Source organism: Manis javanica, chromosome 10 (assembly GCF_040802235.1).
Source record: "Manis javanica isolate MJ-LG chromosome 10, MJ_LKY, whole genome shotgun sequence".
NCBI lineage: Eukaryota > Metazoa > Chordata > Mammalia > Pholidota > Manidae > Manis > Manis javanica.
The window spans coordinates 30,091,763-30,115,516 of record NC_133165.1 but is presented as its reverse complement, the minus strand read 5'-3'; the positions used below and the strand labels follow the sequence as shown (position 1 = coordinate 30,115,516).

General features: G+C 52.2%; 1 protein-coding gene across 5 annotated transcripts in view; it reads right to left on the bottom strand.

Moving 5' to 3' along the window:
- Positions 1-23,685, bottom strand: part of PTCD1 (pentatricopeptide repeat domain 1) — a 25,275-nt gene extending 1,590 nt beyond the window's left edge. Inside the window, exons 1-9 of one of the 5 annotated variants that reach the window (XR_005061273.2) lie at positions 23,511-23,614; positions 22,511-22,791; positions 12,447-12,945; positions 10,380-10,520; positions 7,706-7,924; positions 5,883-5,984; positions 3,261-3,968; positions 2,092-2,208; positions 1,114-1,261 (exon numbers count right to left, since the gene is read on the bottom strand). Coding sequence is in view for 4 of the 5 variants with exons in the window: in XM_017670071.3 (XP_017525560.1) it covers positions 1,114-1,296; positions 2,092-2,208; positions 3,261-3,968; positions 5,883-5,984; positions 7,706-7,924; positions 10,380-10,520; positions 12,447-12,923 (1,947 nt within the window). In the remaining variant the exon portion in view is untranslated. The other 4 variants (XM_017670071.3, XM_017670072.3, XM_017670074.3 and 1 more) reach the window with 4 other exon arrangements.
- Between the last annotated feature and the right edge of the window lie 69 nt (positions 23,686-23,754).

Sequence of the window (23,754 nt, the reverse complement as noted above, 5' to 3'; positions counted from 1 at the left end):
TAAATCAAAAACTTCGTAATCACAAAGAGAAACAAGTCCACTGTTGTAAGGGAGTATGAATGTATGATATGAATACAGTAAGCTTTAGGCCTGCGTTGTCTGGTGACTTGATTAAACCTGAAAAGACCCCTAATGGGTGCTACACTATAATGTGAAGAGACAATCCACTAACTGGAAGATACTTGCAATATGCAACCACCAAAAGACTAGTATCCAGAATACATAAAGAACTCTTGAGAAATCAGTAAGATAAAACTAACCACTAACTGTTCAAAGGTACACAGCTATGCCCTCTGCCTGGCATGTGCTCCACTGCTAATTCTTACTGAACCTTCAAAATGATGCTCAAGGCTGTACCTGCACAGCTGCCCAGACCCCTGCCCACACGGCATGGCGTGTCCTTGTCGACTTGCCTCCCTCCCCGTCAGGATTGTGCTCCTCCAGGCCATAGCTGCTCTGGAGGTACTCAGCACAGGGTCTGACTCAGTAACTAACAACCAAACCACCAGAGCCTGATAGCCTCAGAATGGCAGGAAGTGGCCATTACAAAACAGATTCTATCACTGCGCGGCAGCCATCCCAGTTCACTCAACAGTGTTGAGCACCTCTAGGCCAGCAAGACAGTCTCCATCTCTAGGGCCTTACAGTTCATGAGGGCCAGAGTCACACATGCACATGTAATTACAGGCTGTGTAATGTGTGAAAGGAACAGTGCTGTATGTAACAGCAGGGCATTTCTGCAGAAAAGCCACATAGGTGGAGACCTGTAGGATGAGAGAGCCTTCACAGTTATGTGAAAAGCAGGGGAGCTTATTGAAGGCACAGGGAATACAAAACCCTGATACAGGAAAGAGTCTGGCGGTATCTAGAAATGACAGAAGGCCAATGGGACTAACAGAGTGAACAAAGGGAAGAGTGGCCTGAGATGACCATGCCACATAGAGAGGGATTTGCAGACCTTGGTCTAAGGAGTTTGGGATTCCTCCAGAGGGAAGCCACTAAGAATTTAAAGCAAGAGAATGCCAATCCCAGAAGGCCAGAACCACAGAAAGGGGTATGGAGAGGGGGTGCTGGTTAAGGTGGTGGTGGGCATGTTAGATGTGGTGCACCTACCCGGTCAAAGGTGGGTGGGTACTGGGCTGCAAACTCCAGCTGGCGGATGACCACTTCATTCACCGGGACGCTGTTCTGCCTCATGTCCTTCAGAATGTCGATGAGATAGGTGTAGTTCAGCCTCTTGAGGGCCGCATTGATGAGGGTGCTATAGATGTGGGTATTGGGAGTCATCTGGCAATTCTGGAACATCACAAATACAATCAAGGGGATGGTGACATAGGACACAGTGTGAAGAAAGGTGGCCCAGTGTGGCACGTCCCCAATTTCTTGGGGAGTTCTGGCCAGTCACATCTGCTCTGTAGACCAGCAGCCAGAGATAAGGCAGAACCTTGTAGTAATGGTAACCTTACTCTCTCCTCCAAAAGGAAAGCCTATGTGCCCCTGTGGGCCCGTCCCAAGCAAGGCCTACCCTCTCAGCCCCAAAGAACTCAAGAGAAAAAGAAGTGCTGCTCACAGAGATCAATGGACTCAGGCAGTAAACTCTAGCACAGACTACACGCCACATCAGTGAGGTGTAGGTGGCTGACTGGCGAGGACACTAGGTGCCATCAGCCTGTGTGCCTTGTGCCCGTCGTCAGACCACCTCCTTGGCTCTTGGCTGTGGGTTTACTGCTCCCCTGCCCCCAAGAATTCTGAAACAGCCCTGCTCTGGTCATTCTCTGAATCCTTTCAGTGTTGGGGCCAAGACCTGTCTCCACTCCTCAGTCTCACCCCACTGCCACCACCTTCAAGATGGTAACACTGCTTGCTCTCAATGCCCACTCCTACAGCAGCTCCCTTTCCCCTTTTCCCCACATCAGGGCAATCACCATTCATTCTACACGTGGAGCCGGAGCGAACCCGCTCCCCCTGCTCCCACACACACAGTTTATGCTGCCTGCGTATACAGGCTTGCCTCCTAGCCAGCTCTCCTCCTGAACAGCCCCAGCTTGTCCCCCGGAGCCGTGGGTCCTGCCCAGGCCTGGGCCTGCTCACCTTCATGTCTGCAAGCAGCTGCAGACCATCCCGTCGCCTGTGGCACCCGATGGCCAGGTTGCAGAATGTCTGCAGGTTGGGGGTGATTCCCCTCTTTGCCAGAACTGGCAGCAGTGCCTGCAGGGGAGGATATGGCATCACCAAAAGCTGTAACCTACCAGCCCTGGCAAGAACCTTTTCTGGAAAAGCCTGTGGCACAGCTCTGCTCCAGGGCCTCATGACTCCCTCTGCTGACCACAGTGGGCACTGAACTCAGACAGGCGTTCAAGGGTCCAGCGTCCTGTCCAGCCACCTCTCAGAACCCAGTGCCCAGAATTCAGCCACTCTGCAAATACACCCTGCCTTCCAGTCTGCCTGTCTACATGCTATCCCTCCTCCCCAATGCCCCTTCTATTCCTACCATTTCAGCCATCTATCCCTGCACTCAGGCCTTATGTCCATCGAGCACCAGGGGTGTCGGGGACTCTCAGTCCTGTGGTCCAAGGCTGTGGCAAGTGTGGGAAGTGCTCAAGGAAGCCTGGACTGGGGCTGAGGAAGAGGATGCCTGCTTGGCCCAGCTGGGTCGGGGGAGCCCCAGGGAGGGTTCCCCCATGCTCAGTTGGTCTAGAGAAAGGTGTGCTCTGCACTGGGGGCCTGCAGGCAGGGGCTGTGCTATGGTCATCTTTAACACTCACGAGTGCCCAGGTCAGTATTTCTGGCAAAAAAAGGCAGGCACCACATAGAAGGTGCTGGATGAAGGGATAAAATCCCGTGAGGGCCCTGATGATTCTTATCTGTGAAATAGAGAAAGCCACACACCAGCAGGGCTTCTACTGTGGTTGGTAAAGAAACAGCAGGTGTGAAGCTCTTAGGACAGCATCTAGCACAGAGTACACGCCACATCAGTGAGGTGCAGGTGGCTGACTGCGAGGACACTAGGTACCATCAGCCTGTGTGCCTTGTGCCCCTCGTCAGTAAGGATGTGTTTGGTGTCTGCCGCCCAACCTGTGAGCTCCTCGGGGCAGGCAGAGCAGCTGGCTGGCTCACCAAGAGCTCCAGAGTGTCTGCCCACCCACTGCAGGAATGGCTGACACACCTGACAGGGGAGCCAGGTCTGCAGCCAGAGGGGCAGAGGAGTACAGGGGCAGAGGCCCAGGAGAAAGCCCAGGGCCTGCCTCAGAGCTGCTCACCTTTGCCCCCTCCAAGTCACCCTGCTTGCTCTTCTTCCTCATCAGTGTATTGAAGAATGTCACATCAGCCTCCACCTGGTGTGTGTCCAGAATGGTCAGCAGTGAGGAGTCTTCAGGGCCCCCAGGCTCAACCACTTCCGCCAGCAGTGTGAGGGTTTTGATGTCGGGGCGGAGCCCGTGCTCTGCCATCTTGCCCAGGAAGCCCTCCAGGCCCCCCATCAAGGCCAGCCTGTCAGCTGGTGTGGTCACGGTCCCAAAGGAGACAACTGTCGGTGGGACAGCCTCCAGGCCCAGGAGGCTGGCCTCCAACCCCCAGGAAGGCAGTTCCGGGGCCATGGGGGTGACAGCCACCATGCGGCCAGGTTCTACCTTGGTTTCCACTTCTGACAGGGCTTTGCCAGGGACTTTGGCCTCTTGAGATTCTGCAGGTCCCTCAAATGCCTGAGAAGGCTCCAGAAACAGCTGCCTCTCCAGGGCCTCAACATGCAGCTTGGCTGACCCACTGTTACCCACACTGGCCCGAGCTCTCCGCCTTGCCCACCGTCCATGTGCTGGGGACTGGAGCAGAACCATCTCCTCCCTTGGCCTCAGGAGCAGAGCTGAGGCCACTTCTGGGTCCCCCAGGCCACAGTCTCGAGCTGCCCCCAACAGCAGATTGTAGCCATGCCGGCTTGGCTGGAGCCCCAGACTCAGCATCTGCCTCCACACCTGCCCAAGAGAAACAAGCGTCAGCTCTGTGCTCTGTGAGAAGAGTCTCTGGCGCTGCAGGCCCTGGGTCACCCAGCCAGCAGATGCACAAGCCGTGGAAAGGACCACAGGCAGCCAGCACCATGCTCTGGATGGCAAAGAATGCTGAGAACCTGGGAACACTCCAGGACACTCCACAGGGGCACCATGCCTTCCCTCCCTCTAGTTCACCCCAACTGTTCTATAGTATCACCCCTCAGCCCTCTCCCCAGGCCCTGGTACCAAGAAGCAGACTTTGCCCTGGGTCTCTGCCTGCCTTCTCTGTATCCCCCTGGGGAGGGACAACCAGAGGCTAGGATCTGGAAGAGTCTAGGCTGATTTAAGGACTGAATTAGCTGTACTTCCTGAGTGTCTACTGAAGCCCTTCTCAGGCTTCCTTGAGACATGGAACAGGTATGAATGAAGGGAACTCGGCCAGGAAGAATGCCTCTCAGGCTCTGGGCCCAGCAGCCCTGTTTGCTGCTGCTCCTCTCGATATGAGATTGTGTTCACCCTGCAGCACAGTGTCTGGTTTACTTGCTGTGTTCTCCCCAAAGGGCCACTCTAATCATGTCTGGGTCACTCTGACACCCGGACTGTGCTGCTTCTAAGATGCCACACAAGGCTCAATGGTCTCTCTGGCCCCTCCGCCTGTAGGCTCAAAGGCAGACCACATTCACTGGGGCTGAGCGCTCCCACCTGACGAGTGTGCAGATGAGGCATGGGCTGGTCAGGCCCAGGTGGTGCAGCACACAAGAGGGCCACTGCCCAGTGGACAGGGTCTTGAGGAGGGAAGCATCTTGGCAGCAACCTCCATGGGGAACACGGACAGAACTGAGGATTGGCAGGACACAGCAGCAGGGATTCAGGCTCTGGAATCAGATGGACCTTGGTTCAAATCTCACCTATAGTGCTCAGTAGCTGTGGGACCATAGGTGAGTTACTTAACTTCTATGAGCCTCAGTTTCCTCCTCTGTAAAAGAGGACTCATGGTGCCTTGCTCAAGCAGATTAGCAAGTATGCAGCACAAACTGATTGTTAGTATCAAAGGCTGTTTCTAAATAGAACAGATCTAGGCCAAGGAAAGGGAGGAACCAGACCTTGGCCAGAGGATGGCCAGTAGCCACTGCTTCTAGGGAGTCTGCAGAGGGGAGGCAAGCATTTGGTCCAGGGTTGTCCCAGATCCCTGGAGCTCAGATTCTGAGTGGACCAACTATCTGGTGGTCTTGCTGACATGCCAGTCTGGATGCAATAGGCCAGGGTGGGACAGAGAGCCTACATTCTGACAAGCTTCCAAGTGAGGCTGATGCTGCTAGTATGTGGGCCCCACCTTAAGTGGGAGGCCCAAGGTGAGCTCCAGTCCTTCCCAACTCAGAGGAGCTAGGAAAGCAGCCGTGGTGCCACTGCTTGGCCTGCCTCCCGCCTGACCGGGGGGTTCCCTCTGGGGATCTGAGGTGGAGTCAGAACAGCGTGAGAGTCTTTCAGGACCAAAGGCAGACTCCAGGGTCCCACCTGCAGAGATGCTGAGTGGGAGCCCACGGGGCTTGGCTTGAACATGCACCACAGGTGAGTATGCTGTAGGCATTCAGAGACCGGAAGCTTGGCAGATCTGGGCTGCTGCACAAAGGGCCACCCAGCAGAGTTGGAGAATATGAGCTGGCTGTGCCCCCACTCACAGGGTAGCCATGTCACCTCCAAAGGCTCCTTTCCCTGCCATCTGTAAAATGGGAAGAGCAGTGCGCTCTGGGAAGGCTGAAAGATCTCAACTGTAAAAACACCCAGCACAGGGCAGTAGCAGTGTTCAAGAAAAGCACACAGGATCATCACCTACACCCCACACAGCATGCAGGGTAAGGGCTGCAGGAGAGGCAGGGAGGCAGAGCGGGAGGGACAGACCTGCAGGGCATATCGGAAACCCGTCTTCTTGTCCTGGATGCAGCCCATGAGCAGGAAACTGAAGGTCTCCTCTGTGACCACGTGCCCTTTACGGACGATTTCCTGGGAGAAGGAACACGGCGGTTTGTTGAGAACGCACGGCAGAGCCAAGGCCCAGCCTGATGGGTCTGACTTGGGCAGAACCACGGAGGCAGGCCCAGGTGTGCACATCTTGAAGAGGCGGGCCTGCATCTGCTATGTGGCTGGTTCAGAACCAGCCCTGGAGCACAGCTGTCCTACTGTGGCCTGCGCTTCTCTCCTGCCCAGACCTTTCTTCCTGGCTGCTACAATTGTTTCTGTGCAGCCCCTCTGCAAAGACCACCCAGCAGCCACTTTTAGCTGCTGTACTGAAGGCACTGGGACTGCACAGAGCTGACTTCCAGGCCCAGCTTCACCCCAGGCCAGCTGTGGGAGCAGGCAAGGCGTCAAATCTGTTTCCTCATCTGCCGCGGGATCACGAGCAGGACTTGCCCTGGAGAATCCTTGGAATGACCCTGAGGGGTGGTGCCTGCACAGGGCAAGTGCTCATGGCACCAGCTACAGCCAGCCAGGGTTAGCTGCTGCTTGGAGATGCTCCTGGCACCTCTCAGCCCTGCTAGGTCTCTTCCTCAGGCCCGTCTTCTGTCCCTCTCATCAGGTGAGTGCTCCCGCTTCACCCCTGCTGCTCTCCTGCCTCTCCTCTGTCGCCCACCCTTCCACCTCAGGCAGCCTGCAGACTGGGCTCTCCTCCTGGACAATCGCAGCTGTCTCCCATCAGCCAGAGCAACCTGCCTAAAAACACCCATCTGATGTCTCTGGACAAGTCAGGCCAGAGGCCTATAAGCCACACTGCCCTATTCCAAAAGCCTCAGGTACCTGCCTTGCACACAGCACCCCGTGAACGGAACTGTCACTCACAGGGAGGTCTCCAGGCTCAAGGCCCTGTGGCCCTGCCTTTCTGGCAGGGTAGGTCAGCTGAAGGCAGCCAAAGGCTGCCCTGCTCTATGTGGTGCCCATACAGTCCATTGGGCACTCCTTCCTGGGATGGGCAGGTGGGACCTCATGAGTAGGTCAGAGATGGAAGGAGCAAGACAGGCAGAACATCAAGCAGAGAGAGCCCTGCCTGCCAGGCCTAGGATAGGGCTGCGGAGGGCATGCTGTGCCAACACTTCCTGGATCTCCTGAGGTTTGGTGTGGGGCCCTAGGACCTTCCCTGCTGGCCATAAGCCTTTGGTTAGGTGTAACTAGTCTGTCTCACTTAGCTGCAACCTGAGAAGGCAGAATCGCCACACTGCTCACAGTCCTCCCAACTTCACCTCCTTATTCTCCTTGTTCTCTGTGAACTGGGAATAAAAATCCTTCTTGTGGGTGGCTAGGGAGCAGGAGGAGGTGATAGAGATGGGCCCCCGCTCAATACCCCCACACCTCCACAGCTGCTCCCTCAAGCCCGGCTCCCCTACCACTGGACTCCACAGCTGCTGGACACTGGGGCTCTTGCCCTGCTGCTCCTTCTAAGCAGGAGGGCCTCCCTGGTGAGCACGGGCTCACCTTTAGCACTGTGCAGACCACCCTCCCCGCAGGACCACCAAGTCCTACATAGCAGGATACCACTCTTGGCACTGCATACAACCCACTGCCCTCACAGGGGCCTTTCTATCAGACAGGCCTCAGAGCCAGAGTCCTCTGTGAACCCAAGCCCAGTCTGGGTCTGGACCCCTCATCGGCCCAAGCCGTCCTGCGTGAGGGATGCAGATGGCCACAGCCTCACACCTGCCCCAGAACCAGCAGGAAGGGGCACCCCCCACCTTGAACACATCGAGGCACATTCTGAGGTCTGCACACATAGCAGCCATCTTCAGCAGGGCATGATACGTTTTCAAGTTGAGCTGGAAGTTTCTGGCCTGGAGCTGCTGCCGTAGTTTCAGGGCGCTCTGCAGAGCGGAGTCCTTCCAGGGGGACTCAGCACAGACGTTGAACAGGGCTGTGTACGTAGCATCTGAGGGCTCCAGGTCCCACTTTTTCATCTGTAGAGATGGGGAGAAACTTGGAGATGGCTTTTGATCAGCTGGAAACAGGTGAGAGGCTCACCGGGTGGAAGCTAGAGACTGTTACTGCATTAAACAGGTGTGGGAGCTGCGCCCGTGTTCAGGCAGAGCCATGTAACATGTCAAAGCCCAGCCCTCCAAATCAACTCAGCCAGAGGGAGTCTGAAAACTGAGTCCACAGCCCCGACGCACAAAGCAAGAAGCCACCCATGCCCTGAGGCTCGTCCACCTCCCTCTGGGCCTGAGGTGCTGGCAGCAGGCTCCTCCCAATGCTAACACCCTCTGGCTGATCAGGCCGCCATGATTGTTAAGGTCCACTGGGTGGATCTGGTCTGGAAAAGGGCGGGAGGGGGCAATCAAATGTTAGCTCTAGTGTTCACTGAAGGGCCAGGGGCACGTTAGCTCCTCATTGGAAAAATGGGGATGATATCATCACCTTGAAAGTCTGTTGCACGGGTCAGGTGGGAGAGGGGCTCCTGGAGCAGCAGCAGGAGCGTGTGAAGGCAGCCCTTTTCAGGCCCCAGCCATGTGAAGCCACAGACCTGGGGCGAGGCCAACACTCGAGTGGGAGAAGCTGCTGGGAAAGCCAAGCACCGTTTCCCAGAGAAGGGCCACCTGACTGAGAGGGCAGGCGACAAGCTGCTGCGGAGGAGTGTAAAAAGCTTTGGGCTTCCTTAAAGTCAGGCCATTTGGGGTGCAAATTCAGCCCCAATGTTCCTAAGCAAGGCAACCTTGGACATGGCACTTCATCTCTCTGGGCCTCCATTTCCTCATATGAAAAATGAGGACAGGGATCCCAGCTTCAGGGAGGACATGCGCTCTGTGCATTCACATGCTCGGCAGATGTGTCCTAAGGACCTGCTCGGAGCCAGGTACTGGCCACCACCTACCAGGACAGGCACAGCCTGGCTTCAGTGAGCTTCTGCTCTAGACAGCAAAGCACCCAGCAGACAAATAACTCAACAGTAACAACAGCTATGGAGGACACGCCCAAAGCAGAGGATGGAAAGGGAAAGCAGCACAGGTGGAGAAACCTGGCAACCACCACTTTCCACAAGTGACAAAGGTAAATGTCACCTGTGATGAGTCGCGCTGACACTGTATACTCCCTGATATGAGAAAGGTGCTTGACCTCTGTGATCTCCTTTCCCAAACCCATAATCCCAGTCTGGTCATGAGAAACTCCAACTGAAGGACATTCTACAAACTCCGTGACCAGTGCTCCTTAAATCTGTCAAGGTCATGAAAAACAAGGAAACTCAGAAAACATCACCAAGTGGAGGAGCCAGGATGGGGAGCCAAACTAGATACAGGACTGGAAAGAGCATATTAGTGGGAAAACTGGTGAAACCCAAATAAAGTCTGGATTTAGTTAAGAGTGATGTACCGAAGGTGGTTTCTGAATTTTGACAAATGAACCATCTTAATGTAGGAAGTTAACATGGGGGTTAGCTGGGTGAGGGGCATCTGGGAACTTACTATACTAACCTTTGCAACTTTTCTATAAATCTAAAATTACTCCAAAATAAAAGGTTTATTGAAAAAAAAAACAGCAAAGTGACAGAGCAACTAAGGTTAAAGAGAGTGGCCTGGGCTTCTCTGAGCAGATGACATGTGGGAAGTCACTTAAGGATCCTCCAAGTGTAAGAAAGTGCTGCTGCTGGTCTGTTAACCAAGAACTGCAATAAACAACCCCCTCACTTAGCACCCTGAAGCTTTTCTGCCGGCTACTCAGTCAGGGAAGCCTCTTATCTTTTTATGCCATGACACTGAATTAGGTCTTTCAAAGAACATGTTATTATATCTTTTGTACCTGCGATTTCTCCCTGTTGCTTCCAGCTAGAAATTAGGCCTGGAGCAGGAATATCTCAAGTGGCAAGACCAGGGTTCCCAAAATCTCTTGCTGGGATAAAGGATGTTCCCAAGTTCTGGCTGCAGGAGAAGGTGGGGCCACTTCTGCTGGAGCCTACGGTCCTCCCAGGCAAAGCTCTTTCCTGACTCAAGAAGGAAACAGCTTCCTGGCTCTAGGAATGACAAATATAACCCCAGAGGTGGGTGACTATAAAGTAGAACTATCTCCCAAGAGGAATAGAAGACCTTTTTCAAAGGACCAGCTTTGGAAGAAAGGTGAGTGTGCGTGTCCATGGTGTTGGGGTGAAGGGGGACATGAAGAAACTGGAAGTAGCAGGGGAGAAGGAGGTGGGATGGGTGGGGCCTGCCAAGGTCCCCAGGCAGGTGTTGGAGGTCTTTCCATGCCATCTCATGTAATTACCCAAGGTCGCCTCCACTTCAGAGATGAGGAAACTGAGACTGAGGAGATAAAATCATCTGCCCAAGGGAACACACTAGCAGGTGACATTTCAGGATCTGCACCCCACTCTTTTTGGTCCCAAAGCCAATGCTCTTTGGGGCCTCGCCCCACGCCCACACTCACGTCGTTGTAGAGCCTGAAGGCCTTCTTCAGGTAGCCAGCCCTCCCACAGCCACCAATCAGCACAGTGTAGTTGCACTCGAGGGGCTGGAGGCGCTCCTCCTTCAGCATCTGCCTCTCAAACAGGTCCAGGGCCTCAGCCAGCTGGGGTGGGAAAGGGAGGGGCTCAGGGTGGCCTCAGAGGCCCTGAGCAGTGGGAGGGACCCTGGGGCTGAGGGACCCTCCCTAGGACCAAGACCAGGCCTGCCCAGGAGCCAAACACCCAGCCTAGGTTTTTGGAACCAGACTCTTGGTCCCTGTGCTCTGCACCAAGGGAGCTTCATGGTAGCCAGGAAGAAAAGCCCCCCTGACTCCTACCTACGAAAACTCTCAGCCCCACTGCCATGGCTGCCTTCCTTCCAGAGGAAAGGTGGATTCAAGGGTGGGGCCATGTCTTTGCATACCCATGGGCCTCAAGTGGAGAGTGGAGCCAGGGCCTGGCACTCATGAAAACGTGAATTCCGTGAATCCTAGGGTCTGCCCTACCCCGTTTCCTTGGTGATCTCACCCATGCCAGCCCATGGGTCCGAGATGGATGGCAGGCCACTGTGCCACACTTGTCACAGGGGGTCACTCACAGCATGTGTGTCCTAAGATGTAACAGGACAGCAGCCCTGGGTGACCAGCTCCCTCCAAATGCGAATTCCGTTGGCCCGCTGCCACCTGTGTCCTGTCCCTACTCCTACACCATCTCTTTTAAATCTTTAGTTCATTCCTTTACCATTTTGTTTTTTCTATCCATTCATTTAACCAGAAATTACTGAGTCCTACTCCGTGCCAGGCAGGGTGTATTTGCTGGGGATACAGCTGTGAATCAAGAGAAGCTCCCTCACAGGACGCATCTTCTAGGGTGGAAAGACAGATGCCAAATGAGATAACTAGAAAAACATACGGTACTTCAAATGGTGATTGATGTTATGGACCAAAATAAAGACGTGCCATAAGAAGGGCGTAGGAGATTCAGTTTTAGATACAACAGCCAAACATGGCCTCCTCCAGGTGAGAGGTGAACACATCTATGAAGGAGGTGCAGAAAGGAGCCTCAAGGCCACTTGAGGGAGCAGTCAGTACAAAGGCCCTGAGGCAGGAGTGTGCTTGGGAGCTGGAGGAGCAGAGAGGAGGCTGGGGCAGCTGCAGCAGAGTCAGTGAGGGAGGGGAAGATGAGAGCCAAGAGGTAAATGGGAGGGGTATGGAGGGCAGATCTTGCAGGCTTCTTAAGCCATTGTCAGAACTTTGGCTTCTCTGTTTATTTCTCAAGTCTTCATTATGGGAAAGTTTGAATAACACAAAAGTAAAGAGAACATTATTACCATAATGATTATTAACGTTTGGCCAATCTTGTTTCATCCATACTCTGCACTCCCCAAACTGAATTTTTTAAAGCAAATTCCAGACATACTATCATTTCATTCACAAAGTCTTCCAACACGTTCCTCTAAGAGACTTAAATGCCAACGACCTTATCAGTACCTAAGGAAACGAACACCAATGTCACTGAATACAGCAACAGTTCTGGAGAGAGGAGCGACGTGATCTGCTTTTTGCTTTGACAAGACAGCTCTGTGCTGCAAGCAGACATGGGCAAGAGGCGGCAAGAAAGCAGGACAAGTGCTGGAACAGCTGAAAGGGACAAGGAGAAGGCTAGGCGCAGGGGTGCAGGGCTCGGGTTTCAGGAAGTGTTAGCACTGGTGACATTTTGAGGCTAGAGCTGGTGAGAGAAAAAGGAGTTAGGAATGACTGAAGGCATCTGGCCTGGTATATGGAATAACAGGGTTGCCATTTAGTAAGAAGAACAAAGTGTAAGGTTGGGAACAAATATTCCAGGCGAATGTGTAGGGGAGATGGTGAGGAGATCCCTGGATATGCAGATCAGGAGTCCACGGACATGAGAACTGCGGCAAGGAGGGGACCCTGGAAGTCTCCAGGAGGTGAGTCAAGACAGAGAAGAGCCCTAAGCATCCCAACATTTAGAGACTGGGAAGGTAGGGGCTCCTCACAAATACTGAGCAACTAGGGAAGCGGGATCCTCACCTTTCCTTCCTTGATCAGGTGTTTGCACTGAAAGAAGTACCAGTAAGGGGTGTTTCTCCGGCCCTGCCACGATTTTGGCTCCAGCTCCCTTTCCTCATCTTCAACACTCTGTTCTCTGAGCCGTAGGTTATACAACTGGGCTGTCGATTTGCGGAACAATCTCCAGGAGGAGTATTTGGTGGAAATTGTCCCAAAGCTCTCCTCCTCCTCCTCTTCCTCCTGAGTGGCGGTGGGGCCGGACTGGCTCTCCGAGCTGAGGCTGCCCATGTTCTTCTGGCTCCCTTGGCCGAGAGGCAGCTGAGAGACAGAGCTGTTGAAGGCTGCTGGCGCTGGCCAGGTCAGCCCCATGGCCCTCAGCCACGCAGGTCCCTCTCTGCCTCTTCCCCACCTGGATTTGAGAGGGCCAAGGCATTGCAGGGCACACAGGCTCACAGGACGGGGGCCAGAGAAGAGCCGGGCAATTCTCATGAAGTCCATCTCCAGCTTTCCCCTCCTGGGCCTGGCATGGATCCAAAAAAAATAATGAAGTCAACTTAGGTTCATAATCACAAAAGGCAGAAAGAAGACAGAGATGTGGTTACAAGTCCCAGCCCTACGATTAGAAAGCCCAGGTTCAGATTTCAGCTTTGCCAAACAACCATCCATGAGTTCCAGGGCACTCACTGCTCTGGCCTCAGTCTCCTCACCTGTAAAATGGGATTAACCTTTGCCCACACTGCACTGTAACAATGATCAAATGAGGTCTCAGATAATACAACATGTAGCACAGTGCTGGCACTGTAAGCCCTTGATAGATACAAGTGAATGATATTATCAAGCCATGATCCAAGAGATGGGGCACTGAAGCCAGAGCCGAGTTTGAGTTCTGGCCAGAGCTGTGTAACTGGGCCCATTACTTGACCCTCCTGCACCTGGATTTCTTCAGCTGCAGGAGAATAATCTCTCTCACCTCACCACAACATTATGAAAGTTATGTGAGATGTCCTTAGCACAGTTCCTGATTTTTAGCAGGTGCTGAAAAATTTGTAGCTATTATTTATTATTAGGAAAAGCATTCTGGGCCTCTAATGCAAGCATTTCTTTCCTGCAAAATTCGTGGACAAATGGGCCACAGCTATAATATCCAATGTAATAGCCACTGGCCACCTGTGGCTGCTTGAACACTTGAAACATGGCTAGTCTGAACAGAGAGGTACTTCAAGTGTAAATCAGACATCCAATGTTACAGAATTTGTACAAAAAAAAGACGGCGAAATACAGAATAATTTTTTTACACGTTGAAATGACAGTATTTTGGCTATACCTGGCTAAAGAAAATTTAACATTCATTTCACAACTGTTTAACTTAATGGGGATACTTGAAAATTTTAAATGACTTACATACTCCCATTGTATTTTTATTGGACAGTTAGAGATCCTGGTCTGTATACCAGCAACTTTTTTTTGAATTTTTGAATTAAAGTATCATTGATATATAATCTTATGAAGGTTTCAAATGAACATTGTGGTTTCAACATTCACCCATAATATCTATCCTCACTCCCTCATTGCAGTCACTGTCCATCAACATAGTAAGATGCTATATAGAGAGCTGTGACCTATCTTCTCCGTGCTGTACTGCCTTATACTGGATACTCTTTTATACAAAATGTCAGAACAGCCAGCATGAAAATACGTTAAGGTCCAGTTATATTAGATGGTCACCACTGAGAAGACCCCAGAAGTGACGGCAGATTGAAGAGATTAGTAACTGTTCCTGGGAGTCCTGCAGCAGGATGGTAGGCCAGACCGGCCGCTGCTTTGAAGCCAGGTCCACATAATAGACACCCTCTTCTGGCCAGCACCCTAGTGACACTAGGGCAGAGAGCCTTTACCAGTCCCTAACTGGCGATGCTTGTGACTCCAACAGAAATATAATGACAGCACCTAAGTAATTTAAAATTTTCAAGTAACCATGTTAAATAAAGTGTTTGCATCATTACATGAAATACACAGGATTACAAAAAAATACAATACCCAATAATGTCAATAGTGAAAAAAAATTTTTTTTAACTTACACTATACCAGTATATACGCCTCTTTTTCTGCACACTAAAAAAATGAGACCCTGTCATCTTGTGAAAGTGTTATGGAACATGGACTGGATCGCCCGAAAGAAGAACCAAATGGCACTTGGAGGTCAAGGAGGGTAGGAGGTTTATTTCACACCGGTGGGCTCAGAGGAGAGTGCTCTCCAAAGGTCTGAGCCCCCAAAACACAAGCAAGGAAAGCAATTTATACTTTTCTACTTCCTTACACGTGGCAGTTTGGGGCATGTGGCAAGCAGGGTAGGAAGAACCCAGAAGAGCCCTGGGGGAGAAGGGAGGGACTGGAATTCCCCTGTTGGCTCTATTGGCCATTTTGAAGCAATATCCTCACCATTCATGTTTTCCTCATCATTCCCCCCTCTGATGCCCCTCTAAACATTTTGTTTTTAGGGGGCATCATCTTGATTTATGATAGACTGGTAGCTTTGCAAAGCCAGTACACGAGCGGTGGCTCAATTTACGACAGAGTTTTCTATGAATTTTGTACGGGCATTTAGTATGCAGGGGCCCAGAGTGAGGAGGAGGAGGATGGAGACAAAGGGCCCAGCCAATGGGAGCAACCAGGAGGACCACTGGCTGAGCCCCCATATGCCCTGTTTCTAATTCATTTCTCCTCTTTAATATTTTTTCTTTTAGTTCTTTGATTTTTTTTAAGGATATAAACTAACAAACTTTACTATGAAATATGTTAAAGTTCAATTTCAAAAGAACAAAAAGGGCAGAAACAGAAAATGTAACAATGACGAGACACACTCTCTTGATAAGCTGCTCTTACAAATCAGCTGAAAGATGAACATCCAACATGCAATAAACAGAAAAAGAATATCCTACTGCAGATTTTCATCCAATCTAGAATGCACTGGATGCCAGATGCCTCAAAATTTTATTTACTACTGCAAAAGAAAATAATAGTCATTTAAACTATGACATGCCATTTACTTTAGGATGCATTACAAGATGCAATTTCACAGCTGTTAAAGTATGAAAAAAATGTGTGTCTTAGAAATATTGAAATGCAGTTAGTTCTTTGATTTTTGTGGTTACTCTTTCTGATTGGTTTACATAGTAACAGCATTCTTCTCCTAGGACAACAGGTTACTTCCTTTTCAGCCATGAGCAGGTCTAGGGCTTGCAGGCCGCAAGTGAATTGATCTGACCTTGTAAGGAAAGGAGTCTGCAACCTTTTCCATGTCCTCGTTTAGCTCTTGGGAAAGTTTGTGATAAAAATGGAGTGAGGAGCCTAGGCCGGCTGCCCCTGCTCCGATTTCTGCGAGTGTTCCTGCACCCAACAGAGCCCCAATTACAAGTGCCTGCTTTTGTATCTTTGGAAGGGGGTCAAGGGCCCACTCAATTTCTTGGTCAGACTGGACAGACATGTCGGGTGTGAGGTGGTGGTGGTGAGGAAGACCAGCATACACAAACCTGTCCAATTGACTTGGAGACATCGGAAGATGGTACTTCGACACAGGAGGAAACTCCTGGGGGAGGCACAATAAGTTTCTGACTGGTTGGTGGTTTGGTTTTTGGAACACAGCTGGGCCGGTACAGAGCCACAGCTAATGTTGCCCACCCCTGGGTCGGTCAGGAATGTTATATTGCCTGCATTGAGGAGGAACTGAATGTTGTAAACCACTGGACCAATTAGTTCAGTCTGGTTATTACCTTTGACTGTTCGGGTGGAATTCCGGTATGAGGGCACGGGGGTGCCAATATAGGCCCTGCAAGTTAAGCGTAAGCATAGCCAACAGGCTTGCGTACTATTGCTGATATTTTGAATTGACTCGTGTGTTACATTAAAGAGTTGGGTGACCTGATGGATGAGGGCTAGGGTCTGAGTCACTTGTTGGATTCCTGAGGTCAATACTGCAGTAGGTTTATCCCTCAGTCAGTGCCTTAAGGACCTCCTTGACCTTCTTGTCCCTGTTCCTTCGTGCCTGATCTTGGACTCCCCCTCCATCAGACATCCCAGTGTGGGTGAGGTAGGTCCAACAGACAGTGGCCCCCTTTGTTCCCCTAATTATGCAGTCTGAGTCTTGTTTAGTTACCATCCCAGTCCAATACCTTTTCCCATCTTGGAGGCAAAGGGTGGCCTTGTTTTTATCATAACATTTGGCAGGCATGAAGGTGTAGGCACTGAACCCAGTTCCCCACTTGTCTGTCTTTAGGCACTGACACTGAGGTTCCCCAGAAGCAAGGGGGAGAAAGGGGAGGGAAAGAAGACATATAAGCAAGTAAGCACAGCAACGCATCCTACAGTCACCCAATAGGCAGCAGTAATTGCAAGTTTGTGGAGAAAGATACAATCAGAAGGGGTGGCAGGGGAGAGTCCAGTCCCCAGGAGGAGGGATCCTACACCGACGAGGGCCAGGAACCACACGTGCAGATGTCCACTGACAGGTCCTCGTCGGATGTGAAGGTGGAGGGGAGCCTGTGGTTTGGCTGGACTTCCCACTGGCGCAGCCCCTCCTTAGAACAATGGGCCTTCTTCACTCTGGAGTGGTGGACCCACAAGGTGATGCCTGAGACCTTGAGGGCAGTAGAGGTGGTTAGAACAACAATGTGGGGCCCAGTCTACTGAGGTTTGAGGGGGTCTTTTCTCCCATCTTTGACCCAGACTGAGTCCCCTACCTGGAAGGAATGTACTGGGGCCCTTAAGGAGATCAGGGCTCTCTTTATAGTGTATTGTTGTAGCTCATTTAGGGTGGCTCCTAAGGCTTGGAGCTGTTCTCTTATTCCCTCATCCCCTATTTGGTGTAGGTTCCCTGGAAGGCTCCTCAGACATGGGTGGAGGGGGGAAGTCCATATACTAGTTCAAAAGGGGAGAACCCTTGTATTCTGGCTGTGCAATGGGCATGCAGAAGGGCCGGGGGTAGTAGGTCCAGCCACAGGAGGCTGGTTTCCGGACAAAACTTGGCTAGGTTTCCCTTGAGGATATGATTCATTTGCTCCACTTTCCCTGAACTCTGGGGCCTATAGGCAGTGTGGAAATTTCAGGCGACGCTGAGAGATTTGGTTAAAATCTGTACAGCATCTGCTACAAATGCAGGTCCATCATCACTGTGGATTGTGGACAGTAGGTCAAACCGGTGTACGATCTTCCTCAGGAGAACTTTGGCTACTTCTCAGCTCCATTCTGTCCTGGTCAAGAAGTCTTCGACCCACCCAGAGTATGTACACACCATTACTAGGAGGTATCTGAACCTTCTGCTTGGCTGGACATCTGTGAAGTCTATTTCTAGGTCTTCAAAGGGGGCAGCTCCTGCCCTTTGGACACCTAGCGGGGGTTGCAGCACAGATGGAGCATTATTTCTGGCACAAGTCACGCACTTCCTCTGACGTGTTGCCCGACACAATGCTGTCAACTGGCTGATGTAGTATTGCTTTTTGAGGAGGGCTTCCATTGCAGTCTTTCCTAGGTGGGTGAGCTGGTGGTACTCACTAACTAGATGCCCTCGGTTGCAGTTTGGACAAAGATGCGTCTGTTGGGCAGCATCCACCACCCTTTCTTGATTAGGGTGGCTCCTTCAGCCACAGCCCAGTCATTTTCCTTTTCAGTGTATTTGGGTGGAGAGGCCTCCACTGGGGGCGTCAGGGCCATGGTGAGGGAAGGAGCTTCACCTATCTCTTTACTGGCTGCTGCTTTAGCTGCTTCATCTGCCAGGTGATTTCCCTGCACAGTAGGGTTGTTTCCCTTTGCAATGTAGAATTGCCACTTCTTTTGGGAGCCAGATGGCCTCGAGGAGTCTCAGTATCTTTTCCTTGTTTTTGATTGCTTTCAATGCTGCAGTGAGGAGACATCTTTTCTTATAGATTGCCCGATGTATGTAATGTGTACAGTGGCAAAGGCATATCAGGAGTCAGTGTAGATATTGACTTGCTTGCCCTCAGTGATGGTGAGGGCTCAGATTAATGCATGCAATTTGGTCCATTGTGCTGACCATCCGGCCGGTAGGGCTTTAGCTTCTAAGACCTCAGTGGCAGTGGTCACTGCATAAACTGCTCTCTGGATACCTTCCTGTAGGTAACGGCTGCCATCACTGAATAGTGTGAGCGCTGGATTCTATATTGTTTGGTCCCGCAGATCCGGACAGCTCATGCAGACTTCATCAGTTACCTCAGAACAGTCATGATCTGGTTTCCCTTCTTCGGTGGGAAGGAAGGTTGCTGGATTCAGTGTCTGTACTGTTCCAAGACTGACCCGCATGTTTTCACAGAGCAGCCCTTGGTATTACGCTTGCCGAGAGTTGGAGAGGAAGTGGTGTCCCTGTGTGTTCATGAGGGACACAACAGCATGGGGAACCTTGACATTTAGTTCTTGTCCCAGGGTAAGTTTGTCCACCTCCTTAATGAGTAGAACTGTGGCCGCCTGTGCCCCAAGGCATGGTGGCCATCCTGCCGCAACCACTTTCCTCAGTCTCTTTGACAGACATGTGACCAGCCACTGCCAGGGGCCAACAGTCTGTGTGAGAACCCCAGGGGCTACCCTTTCCTTTTCATGTATGCAAAGATTGAAGGGCTTTTCTATATCTGGCAGGCCTAGGGCTGGTGCCTGTCCTAACGCAGCCTTTATTCCTAGGAAGGCAGCTTTTGCCTCTTCTGTCCAGACAGGGAGCTCTCAGTCTGACCTCCCTAAGAGACTGTAGGGGGAATCTCACTATCACTGAGAATCCAGGAATCCAGATTCAGCAGAACCCGCAGCCCCCAGGAAGTCTGGTAGGCCCTTCTTTGCCTGGGGGTGGGGTAAGGAGGTGATGACACTTTTCCTCTCCGGCCCTAGTGCCCTCTTTCCCTGGCTGAGGAGGAAGCCAAGTGCTGGACTTCTTGCTGGCAGATTTGTGCCTTTTTCCATGAGACTTGGTATCCCAAGTCTGACAGGAGTTGCAGGAGGGCCTTTGTGCCCTCTGTACAGTTCTCTTGGGTGTCGCTGGCAAGGAAGAAGTCATCTACGTACTGGAGGAGGGCACAGTGCATGGCTTCCCTCGGAAAGCTGGCAAGGTCTGTGGCCAATGTCTCTCCAAAGAGAGTGGGTGAGTTCTTGAACCCTTGTGGAAGCCACATCCATGTTAGCTGCATTTACTGCCCCATGTCCGGTTCAGTCCCCTAAAAAGCAAACAAGGGCAGGCTCTGGGGGGCAAGCCGGAGGCAGAAAAAAACATCCTTTAGGTCTAGGCAAGTGAAGGATTTGGTGGACCCCAGGATCTGGCTGAGGAGGGTATATGGGTTTGGGACCACCAGGTACAAAAAGAGTCACCCTATTGATGGCCCATAGGTCTTGAACTGGTCAGTACCCTCCTTCTTGAAAGGGGGGTACTGCCGCTGTCTCTGTGGCTGGGCCCGTGGAGATAATTCTACAATGACAGGGGGCAGGTTATGGGCAAGTCCAGGAGGGCTGTCTTCAGCCCATACCAAGGGGAAGGCAGCTCTGAATTCAAGTGGGCTACTTGATGGGGCCTGGACAGAATAGCCTCCATTCCTCTTCCCAGGGTGTGGTTATTGTGGTTATTGCCAGTGTGAGGGACCCTGACTCTTCTTGCCCCGGATTTAGCTTGAGGCTGGTGAGTCCAGTTGGTTCAAAAGTTATTCAGGCTCTGAGTTTTGAGAGCGTATCTTGGCCGAGGAGAATGGGGCACTAGGGTAAGTAAAGAAATTCATGCTGGACCTTGTGGCCCCCAAGTTCACATCGATGGGCCTGGAAAAAGAGTGTTGTATTGCCCATGTCCCTGTGGCCCCAAGGACAGTTGCAGTCCTTTTGCTGAAGGGGGCCACAGGGGAGGTAACCACAGAATGCTCAGCCCCAGTGTTGACTATAAAGGTCAGTTTGGTTCCCTACTTTTACTATGACTGTGGGCTTGTGGGGGACGAGAGTGAGAGGGCCCAGTCCTTGTCAATCTGACTCTGCCCCTCCCAGGCCAATGAGTCCCCTTTCATGAGGTTCTTTTAGGTACCGGCTGGGCCTCGGGACTTTTCCTCAGTTGGTACATTCATTTTTCCAGTGCCCCTTTTCTTTGCAGTAGGTGTACTGATCCTGTGCTAGAGGGATTTGAGGCTTCCCCCTCTCTTGGCTGCCGGTTTCTCTCTACCTTTTGATCATCCTTTAGGGCTACTGCAAGGAGACTCACTTTTCTTTTCATCCGTTTCTCAGCCTCCCTCTCAGTCTGGACTTCTCTTTTCATGTACACTTTGTTAACAATTTCTATCAACTGGGTGATGTTCATTACAGCAAAGCCTTCAAGTTTCTGGAGCTTTCATCTGATGTCCAGAGCAGCTTGGGCCACAAACGAGGTATTGACCATTTGTTGGCTCTCTTGTGACTCAGGGTCAAAGGGAGTATAGATACAGTAAGTTTCACACAGCCTTTCATAGTAGTTCCCAGGGGAATCTTCCGATTGTTGGGTGACTGAAGATATCTTGGTCATGTTCATGGGCTTTTTGACCCAGCCTTGATTCCCGGGAGGAGGGCTTCCTGATACCGACAGATCTGGGTTGTCCTTCAGTTGTGGTGAAGTCCCATACAGGACGTTCCTGCAACCTCATATCCTCCCGTGATCCAGAGGAAGAGCCCATCTTACCTCTGTCCTATGCACCACCAAGGCCATCAGCACCTGACCCCACCGACCCTGAACACGCTGCCCCCATCGGACATGACAATTTTGGCCCATGCACCTCAGTCAAGGACCCTCACTGGTGCGTGCTCTTTGAGGTATTGGCGGGCTCCTTTAATAATTCGCCTTCTCTCTTCTGTGTTGAACAAGGTGCGGAGAAGCTGTTGGCAGTCTTCCCAGGTTGGCTGATGGGTTTGGAAGAGGGACTCCATGAGATCAACTAGGGCTTGTGGCTTTTCTGAGTATGATGGGGTGTTGTGTTTCCAATTGAGGTCAGTCGTGGAGAAGGGTTGGTAGTAGAGCATGGACTGACCAGGCTGGGTGGTCCCATCTTCATCACGCCTCTTGGGCTCTCATGTCTCTCAGACCAGCATCTGGAGGGCACTTGAATTCTGATGTGAGCATAAATGGGCTGCCAGACCTGGGGCAGGTGGGCTTGGCAGAGGCAGGGAGGCTGATGGAGGCAGCGTGTCCAGGGTCGGTGGGGTCAGGTGCTGATGGCCTTGGTGGTGCATAGGACAGAGGAAGATGGGCTCTTCCTCTGGATCACTGGGGAGGATGTGAGGTTGCACGATCTTCTGGAAGTGTCCTGTTGACTGCTTGGCTGAAGTGACTAGAACCTTAGCCTATCCCTGCCTATTACAGGAGAATCGTACCCAAGGGGGAAGGGTTTGGGCTATTTCAAGCCAGGGGTCTATATAGGGAAACTGGTCTGGGTGCCCTGGCTTTCCAGTGACTACCTGCCAAACACAGCAGACCACCTGGACGTCTAGGGTCCCTTCAGGTGGCCACCCCACTTCAAAGCAGGGCCACTCTAACTCACATAGGGTCCTGAGCCTTCCGGGAGTCATTTTGAATCCGTAATCCCTGGAAAAGCCCTTTTTGAAATTCTTGACCCCAGTTTCAAGGACTGTCATATTACTGTATTACTGTGGCCCATCCCCATTTTTGTATAGCGGTGTTGCAAGGACAAACAAAGGGGGAATGTCTCCCTCAGAGAGGATACCAGTCAGATGTGCCCATCTGGCCGTGTCCCCAAGGAACTTAGATGACGCTTAGCCGTAGCAGTCTCAGCAGTGTGATTTATGATCGAAAGCTATTCCGCTACCACCACAGACTTTATGCCGTTCACCACGGAGTTGCAGACGGGCCCACTAAGGCTCTGTAGGCTTCGGGGAACCTTAAAGGCGCCCCCCTGTGGAGCCACAGAATCAGTCCTGACTGGACAAGTCAAGTCGGTCTGCATACTCACTCACACAGTCAGACCAGATTTTAAACATTCCCTCCCTGGGAATCCCTACCTGTGACACCTCTAAAAGGTCTCTGGGAGGTTATCAGGCTCTCCCTGCACCCTGTCAACGGCCCCAGGCCTTACCGTGTAATCCGACGTCAGGACCAGGTCCTCACCTTCCAAGCCTCGAGTCTGGCGGTGACAGCGGAACGGGACTGGTCCAAGGCAACCGGGTGGGAGACTGATGAAAGATCAGGCGCGGCGCGCCTTCTCCGTTACGACGGTCCCTTCCGTCACCGCCCCACGGTTGCCCCAAACAGGTGGCAACAACGGGCCAGCGCGGTTGGGTTTCCCGGTCAGGGGACCAAATGTCACGGAACCTGGACTGGATCGCCCGACGGAAGAACCAAGCGGCACTCGGAGGTCTAGGAAGATAGGTTTATTTCACACTGGCGGGCTCAGAGGAAAGCGACCTCTAAAATTCTGAGCCCAGAGCACAAGCAAGGGGAGCAATTCATACTTTTCTACTTCTTTCTATGTGGCAGTTTGGCGCGCCTGCGGCAAGCAGGGCAGGAAGAAGAACCCGGAAGGGCCTCCGGGGGAGAAGGGGGGCACTGGAATTCCCTGTTGGCTCTACCAGCCATTTTGAAGCGATATCCTTCTCACCATTCCATGTTTTCCTCATCAAAAGCAGTGCTGAGTGTACATGCCAGCCTGGGGTGGCTGCAGATACTCCAACTACTATTTACACTCATTCTCTACCTGAAATCACAACCTAGTTTCAGGTAGTGCTAACGCTACTCGGTCAGTCACGGAAGGAAATGCTCGGTTTCGCACAGCGACAATAAAGGTGTAATTTTCTTCCTACCTGAGCCCATGAAACCGTCCAGGCTAATAACCCCTGAATTAGAGCCACGCTGCCGCCGCCCTCTCTAGAGCAGACCCGCTGGTCTCCAGATCCTCCCCGGGACCGACTGGCCAACCCGACCCCGCCACTTGGGCTTAAAGCCTCGGTTTTCTCACCGGACACCCCTGACCCTGAGCATGGCTAAGACATTCGCTGCCCCTCTGGCCTGTCTCCGCCTGGGACCCGGGCTCCTGAGGGTCAAATAGGAACTTTCTGGAAAAAAAGACTTCCCCTCACCGGGCCCCGCGTCCTTCCGGCCGGGTCTCCGCCTCACCGCGCCGCGCACCCACCTGCACTCCGCAGCTTCCTTCTCAGCGCGCACCCGAGACGGCCTTGCGCACGCGCAGTTCGCGAAGCCAGCTACTCGCGCGCGTGGGCTCACGTTACCCGCGACAGCGAGGCGTTCGGCTGGCGGCTAGCCGGGCCTGCCAGAGCGGCCCATTCTCCGCGCTCTATTGGTCCAGTCTGGAAGGAGAAGGGC